The 8,008-nt window shown below is 37.9% G+C and overlaps 1 protein-coding gene across 2 annotated transcripts in view; it reads right to left on the reverse strand.

The window, feature by feature from the left end:
- The window catches only part of Tdp2 (tyrosyl-DNA phosphodiesterase 2), a 14,130-nt gene extending 6,291 nt beyond the window's left edge, over positions 1 to 7,839 (reverse strand). The window contains exons 1-4 of one of the 2 annotated variants that reach the window (XM_048799866.1): positions 7,820 to 7,839; positions 4,023 to 4,196; positions 3,206 to 3,297; positions 51 to 169 (exon numbers count right to left, since the gene is read on the reverse strand). In XM_048799866.1, coding sequence (XP_048655823.1) covers positions 51 to 169; positions 3,206 to 3,297; positions 4,023 to 4,111 — 300 coding nt within the window. In that variant the 5' untranslated portion in view covers positions 4,112 to 4,196; positions 7,820 to 7,839. Of the gene's footprint in view, positions 1 to 50; positions 170 to 3,205; positions 3,298 to 4,022; positions 4,197 to 5,987; positions 6,463 to 7,819 lie in introns of those variants that run through there. The other variant, XM_015494184.2, reaches the window with a different exon arrangement.
- Positions 7,840 to 8,008: the final 169 nt, after the last annotated feature.

The raw sequence follows: 8,008 nt of genomic DNA on the forward strand, positions 1-8,008 counted from the left end.
AAAAAAAAAAAAAAAAAAAAAGAAAAACACCTCAAATTTAAATGACTTACATGAACACACAAAAGGTTCCTCATCATTTTGGTACTTGGAAAAGGAATAATCTCTTGGCTTTTTAATTTCACTCTTGATTTCTTCAACATTATAGCTGTGAAATATCCCTCTTCATGACCTTCAAATGTGTGAGGGAAAAATTCAGTTTATCACAAGTTTCTTTACTGAAGATTTTATAACAAAAGGTAACATATTTAAATGGATCTAAATCTTTAAACTTCTTCAAAATAGCTCACGACCAATCTAGCCTATGTTTACCTGTCCCATCCCAAAGTTTAATCAGAAGCATGGAAGACATAAAAAAAATAAAAATAAACAGAGATGGGGGTGTAGTTCAGGTAGAGTATTTGTTTACCACGTGCGAGGCCCTGAGTTCAATCCCTAGCAAAAAATTTTTAAAAATAAAGAATAGAAAGAAAGAAATGCACAGGTAGTTAACTTGATGCCAATATCAAATGAGAAAATTTGAGAAATTTCTGGTATAGAGTAGATGAGACTTAAACTAAGGCAAATCTAGATGAATTTATATATCATACTATATGTATTTACATCTCACGCTAGAAGAAAAATTGTTACAAATGAATAAAAAAATTTAGAAAGATATAAACCTGTCAGAAGGAAAGAGAATAAGAAGAGAAGCACAGCGAATTAAAGTTCCCAACAGCAGAAAAGAGAGAGCACGGAAACAAGTGGTAACTGGTTTATCAGCACAGCGGGGAACCAGTTGAGTGCAGATAGAGGACCACCAAGGAGAAGCAAGCAGGCTTGTTCCACCAAAGTGTGGAAACAGGACTGGACCATAAGGCTACTACAGAAGACAGGTGCTGACCTCAGGACAGGAGGCCAGGAGAAGGACTGACTACGGGGCTAAACACATCCCAAAGGTCTTCTACACCTCTGGGCAGCCAGTGGTCCCGATACTAATAGGAGACTAGAGATCACCAGCTGTTACAGGAGGGGTGAGAGGAGAATGAGTGAGGTGTGGACTAGAAACAAGGATAAAATGAAGGTGTGCCTACTCAAGAGAGGGTGCCTCAGCTGCTCCCTCCCACTGACCTCCTACTAGCAAGAAGGCAATACAAGCACACCACCAACACCCAGAGACAGAGCTAAGGAATTTATTCCTCTTATTTTGTTTTTCTTGAGATGGAGGTCTCAGGTCCAGCTATGTAGACTAGCCTAATCTTGAATTCCTGGACGTAAGCAATCCTCCTGCCTCAGCTGGAACTACAGGCATGTGCTACACACAATCCTGGCTTAAGAAGAATTTTTTCTTAAAGCAACTGAATGGTTTCAGGTTAAAGGCTTCTACACACTGACACACAGACAATCGGGGATCTCCCTCAACTCAATAAGCAATTGGCTCTAAAATGAACGAATGCTTCCCTCACCTCTGGTGAGGTGTACTACCCAAACTTGCCCAGAAATATTAAGTTGCAATCGGTTCTTTAGTACCTTGCATTTAACTGTATCAAGGGCCAAGGATTCCTCGACATTTAAGTATCAGGTCTAAGGTAACATGACTGACACAAAAATAGATCAAAAGAGATGAGAAGGAAGTGAAGGCACACAGATTAAAACCTAAAACCAACAAGAAGAAGAAAGATGGCTCTTAGAAATAAGCTGCAGTATTCATTAATCAAGAAGAAACATAAGGGGCTGGGGCTGTAGCTCAGTGGTAGAGCACTTGCCTAGCATGTGTGAGGCACTGGGCTTGATCCTTGGCACCACATACAAATCAATAAAAAAACAAAAAACAAAAACAAAATAAAGGTATAGTGTTCATTTTTACAACTAAAAAGGAAAGAAAGAAAGTATATAAGAAAGAAAACTGTTCAGTGAACAGAAAGCCTATAAAATTAAAATGAATATATCCCAAAAGTTAAGATAGTTGCATCACCTCCATTGTAAACTAGAAGACACTGAGGCAGTGTCTTCAAAATTCACGGGGAAATGACTTTCCTACCTAGAAATCTACATCCATTTAAAATTATCAACCAACTATATGAGGCTAGAACAAAGGCATTTTCAATATTCTAGAATTTAAAAACTTCACTACTCAATGAACTACTTCTTAAAAAGTAATTCAAGGGATTGGCTCCCCCCAAAAATGAAGAAGTAAACTGAGGAACAGCAAGGCATGGGATTCAGAAAACAAGAAATACAAAATAAGAGAGACATAAAGAATCCCCCAAGAACATGCCGAAAAGAAGCCCACAAAGAGGAACAAACAGAGATTGAGAGACTCTTTTCCCTTACAGTCATGGATTCAAGAATAAACTAAAATTAAATACAGCATACTAAGTAAAAGCAAAAATTAAAAACAACAAAAACAAAAAAAAAAACCCCAGAAAATACTGAATATCAAAACCAGGAGATATGGCCAAGTGCTACGATAAACATACTTAGCAAAAACAAAATAAATGGAAAATTTAAAAAAATCAAATTATTCAGGGCAAAAAGACAAGGGGGACAAAAAAAGAATAAAGACTCTGAAAAAGCATAACCACAATGTAACTATCATGCTTAAAATGACTAATAACTATGCTCAGGGGGCAGCTCAAGTGGCAGAGCACATGTTCAGCACAGACAGGCCCTGGTGATATCCCAGCACACACAATTTAACTGAATTCCACCAAAAACACAGCCAGTGTTTCAAATTGTAGTACATTACATTTTTCAAAAAAATCAGACATTTCAACTACTTTTTCACATTTGTTAACCCTAAACTTTATGTAATATTCTCCTATAATTCTTTTAGAAATCTTATACCTTTTTTCCCTGAAACTTATATTTGTGCTTTTTCTTCTCTATACTCCATTAGGTTAACTTAAACTTGGCTCTATCTCTTTAATCTATTTTTTTTTGGGGGGGGGGTAGGCAGGCAGGGGGAGGTACTGGGGATTGAACCCAGGGTGCTTAACCACTAAGGCACATCCCCAGCCCTTTTCATTTTTAAATTTTGAGACAGGGTCTCACTAAGTTGCTTAGGACTTTGCTAAAACGCTGAGGCTGGCCTCAAACTTGTGATCCTCCTCTCTCAGTCTCCCAAATTGCTGAGATTATAAATGATTATAAAGATGTGCCACCCTGCTCAGCTCTTTCATCTGTTTTTCAAAGAAAAAGACAAATTAAATAACAGGAAAAGTGTTACCTGTAATAATTTCGTAACTCCTTGCTCTCTTCTTTAGATAGCTATAATATGGGGGAATAACTTCCTGTAGAAATATTACATCTGGGCTGTACCTAATTAGAAACATCAATTGAATGTAAATACTAGGTATACCATTCATTTTCAGCTACCTCAATGAAAGAAACTCCACAGTGTAAGAAACGTAAAACTGTTACCCTCTAGGGCACTTAATATCCAACATTTATACTGACCTTTGAGTCATGATAAAATGAGAAAGATTTATGTTACTTAACACTCAGCACTATTATGATCAAATTAAAAAGAACAAAGGCCAGGGATGTAGCTCAGAGTCAGAGCACTTGCCCAGCTTGTGTGAGGTCCTGGACATAATCCCTAGCACCATAAAAACAAAAATCCACCACCAAAACACACTGAATGACTTGAGAACCTATAATGATCTTGCCCTTTAATAGATGCTTTCAATGTTATCTCTGTTGATTCTCTTAAAATAGTGAGAAAACTAAACTCCAGAAAACTTAAGTGGTTTGTCCAAGTCACTAACTGGTGCAGGGTAAAAACAGATCATTGAATTTTAATTTCACAGTAGTTATAGTAATTACACACAAAGTTTACTGTGTAAAATAATTCTAGAAGGCTTCTAACAAAAATTGGTATTTCCTATCTGTCCCACCTCAAGATGCTACTCTTGGAGGCAATCACCTCACAAGTTTCTCCTGTGAACCTAAATCTAATTCTAAAGCCCACAACACTGAGCTGTCATTCCATAGCTATATAAGACACATTGTCATAGTAAATGATCAACAAAAGTGATACTTACAAAGTTAAGTAGGAACACACCCCACGAGCCCTCTCCTGCAGACTGTTTAGATCCAATCCATCAATATTCCACGTAATGAGAGAGAACATGCTGCCATCTTCTTGCTGAGTATTTTCAGATAGGTTGATTTTTGAACTGGTGGAATCAGTTGTTTCTTCACTGGTTAGGTCAACACTAGCAAAGATCAGAATAATACACAACTTTGCAAATAATCTATATATTGATTAAAAATTCTTTTGTATTTGTAGCCCTTATTTTGCAGATATAGACTAAGAATACCTAATTAGAAAATCCAAAATGTCCTCCCAGACTGAAGCACTTCTTGTTCCAAGCATTTCAGATAAAGGGTACTCAGCTTAAAATTAATTAATTATGTTATCATTTATTTTGTGGTGCTGGGGATTGAACCCAGGGCCTTGTGCATACGAGGCAAGCACTCTACCAACTGAGCTGTAGTCCCCCTTTATTTATTTATAGGAAAAAGAAGTTTTCTAGCTTTGCCAGCAAAAGAGCAGCACAGGCAACTCCTGTCCCAGAGGCTGTGATTCTGCCCACCAAGGGGAACAGGGGGCTTTTACTGGATTTGAATTTCACTTGTTAATATGAGAGGGTCATTTCTGAGATTTCTGGTACCATCCCCAAAGTCTGAATTACTTTGTTCCTGTGGTGGGTGAGTGCTCAAGGACAGATAACCCTGCCTAGATGGGGAAGAAAGGTAATCCTGTTTCCTCCAAGATTAGGGAGGAGCAGGCAAAGAGGAAGAGAAAAAAACATGTCCATTTAAAAATAAGTCACAGTGGCAGAGTAGCAAGGGCTAATTCAAAGAATAAAGTGGACCACTGTTACATTTCTACATTCCATTTCTACGAAATCTCTAAGCTACTCCTGCTGAGGCAAGGTTGTGGGGATTAACCCGTAAGTGAAATTTAAGAAAGCCCTAAAAATATCTGTTCATAGAAGACTAAATGTTAAATGACTGAGGAAAAATAGATTCTGTGTTATCCAAATGTTTGCTCACTTACATAGTTATAACCAATTCAATATCCTTCAGGTGTCATTAAAATAATTTTTTAAGAGGGCTGGTGATGTAGCTCAGGGGTAGCATGCTTGCCTAGCATGTGCAAAGTCCTGGGTTGGGGCCCCCACATCACACATGCGCATAAAACAACCAGAGCCTCAAAATAGACTAGGAAATGTAAGAGTTCCAAATTTACTTGGATTATGTTATTTAAAGTAAGAGCTCACTGTTTTAGATTAAAAAAACAACTGCAAATCCTTTTCTATTTCCTTAGTTGAGTGGGGAAGTCTAGTATTCCTCCCCTTGAATTGGACTTTAGTGACTTGTTTGACGAATAGAGGACAGTACAGTGGAAGGGATATGCTAGGACTTCTGAGGCTTGGTCATAAGCCCTGCAGCTTCCACTCGGGCCTTTTGGAACCTTGAGTTGCCCCTTAGAGGCCGGACTATCTTAAGACTGCCACGAGAGGCCATATTTAAGTTCTCCAGTCCATAGTTCTACCCAAACTCTACTGCACCCACATTAAGGCCCCAAATAAATGAGTGAAGAGAGAAAACATTAAAGATGACTGCTAAGGGGCTGAGGTGTGGCTCAGAGGTAGAACACTCGCCTGCATGTGAGGCCCTGGGTTCGAACCTCAGCACCACATATAAATAAATAAAATAATATTAAAAAAAGATGACTGCTAAGTATTTATAAACTATAAGTTCAAGAAATCTATAGTTTTAATTAACTTAATGCTGACTGCTATGGCTTAGATGTTGTTTGTTAAGCATATATTCATGTGTTTGAGGCTTGGTTCCCGGGGCGGCAGTACTGGGATTTTTAAGGAGTGGGCCCTTGTGGAAGTCCTTAGGTCAGTGGGATTCCTGTCCTTAGAAGGAATACTGGATTCAGGGAGCAAGTTCTCACAAGAGTGGGTTCTTTAAAAAAACCCTGAGCCTACCTAGTCACTCTCTGGCTTCCTGTGTCAAGATGTGATTGGTCCGCCTGCATGTACTCCTGTCATCCATGTGCCATACCAGGCCCTCTCCAGAGCCTGTGCCATGTTGTTTAGACTTTCAGATTCCAAAACTGTGAACTGAAAAAACCGCTTTTTCTTTATAAGTAGCTTAACTTGCCTTTGCTCTGGAATTACTCATTTCTAAGAGGCCGTTGTTCCTTTTAGTGAAGAACTGTGTTTAGAAGCCAACATCTATCTTGGTGCCAGATGAACTTAATGACAATTTTGAAACAAAATATAAATCTTTTAAGTTGTCTTTTTTATACACCACATTTGAGAGCATAAAAAAAAAGGTGTAAGTGCAAAACTTTCCTTTGAGTTTTATCCTCCCCAAAAGCTCTTTCTTCCTCAATAATTATTTACTATTGTATATTTTTTCAAACTCTTATTGCCAAAGAGAAAAAGCTAAATGATTCTAGTATTTTGTCAAGAATGTTAGCACCTTCCTCTTTCATTGGAAGCATTAAAAAAAAAAAAAAAAAAAAAAAAAGGCAGAAATATCAGCCCTTCACTTTTGTCCAATTTTTTTCTTCCACAGTTATATATTTTAAAATGTGTATAGTACTGAACTGGGCTGCATATATGACAGTGATCCCATAAGATTATAATGGAGCTGAAAAATTCCTATCATTTAGTTACCTTGTAGCCATCTTAAATTTATTTTTTAAAATTTTTTTAGTTGTAGATGGACAAACTATCTGTATTTTTTAAAATTCATTTTTATGTGGTGCTGAGGATTGAACCCAGTGCCTCATGCATGCGAGGCAAGCGCTCTACCACTGAGCTACAGTCCCAGCCCCAGCCATCTTAAATTTAACATCACATTACTTGGGTGTTTGGGGGTGATGCTGGTATGAACAAATTGTACGGTCAGTCATATAAAAGTACTACATCATATAGCTATGTAAGGTAAATTAAATTCTTGATCATAATTGTTTTAGTCAGCTTTCTCACTGCTGTGACTAAAGGATCTGATCAGCACAGAACCCAGGGGTGCTCTACCACTGAGTTACATCCCCACCCCTTTCTATTTTTTTGAGTCAGGGTCTTGCACTAAATTGTAGAAGCTGTCCTCAAACTTAGAATCCTATTTCAAGTTGCTGGGATTACAAGTATGCACCACTGTGCCCAATCTTCCTTTCAAAGTTTAAAGATGACCACCTGTAACTACTTCATACAAAATGTAAGCACTCTTTCTACTCTCCTCAATGGAAGACAATCCAAAGTCCCAATAGATGGGATTGTCATGAATAAAGCACAATAGTGTTCTTAATCAGAGCTGACATTTACTGACCTCTTCCTAAGTGCCAGGCCTATTCCAAGGGTCTTATATCTATTAACTCATTCAATCCTTAGAACAACCCCAATGAGGTAGGTACTATTACATACCTCAAGAGAAAGGTTACTCGGTTACTAAATGGCACAGGTGGATTTATATCTTTGCATTTTGGCTCCAGAATTTATGATCTTATTTACTGCACTATTAGTTCTTCTCCTTGTTTCACTGTAATCCAACACCATGTGTGTAATTTATGCATAAATATCCATAATAAGTTCCATAAGTATCCATAATACTTAATGTGGGAAAAGTACCCAAAGAACTGCAATAAAAACTTCCATTCAGAAAAATGGAGAGAGAAACAAACTCCAAAACTAGTGTTGAACAGAAATAATAAGGAAACTGAACTTGACTTCCTCTCCAGTAGTAAATGCTTTAGTCTATCTGATGCCTTAGGTTCTATGTTTGAGAACAGAGTTCCTCGGCTTTAAATCACCTGAGGTCTTGTCAAAATGCAGATTATGATTCAGCAGGTTTGGGAGGGGACCTGAGATTTGGCATGTCTAACAAATCCCCAGGCAGTGTCATGCTGTTGGTTAGGAGTAAGAACGCTGTGAACAGAAACATGCAAGAGGCAGGCTCAACATCAGAATCACCGGAGCTCCTTTAAAAAAAAAAAAAAAAA

The sequence above is a fragment of the Marmota marmota genome, unplaced genomic scaffold (genome assembly GCF_001458135.2).
Source record: "Marmota marmota marmota unplaced genomic scaffold, marMar, whole genome shotgun sequence".
NCBI classification, from domain to species: domain Eukaryota; kingdom Metazoa; phylum Chordata; class Mammalia; order Rodentia; family Sciuridae; genus Marmota; species Marmota marmota.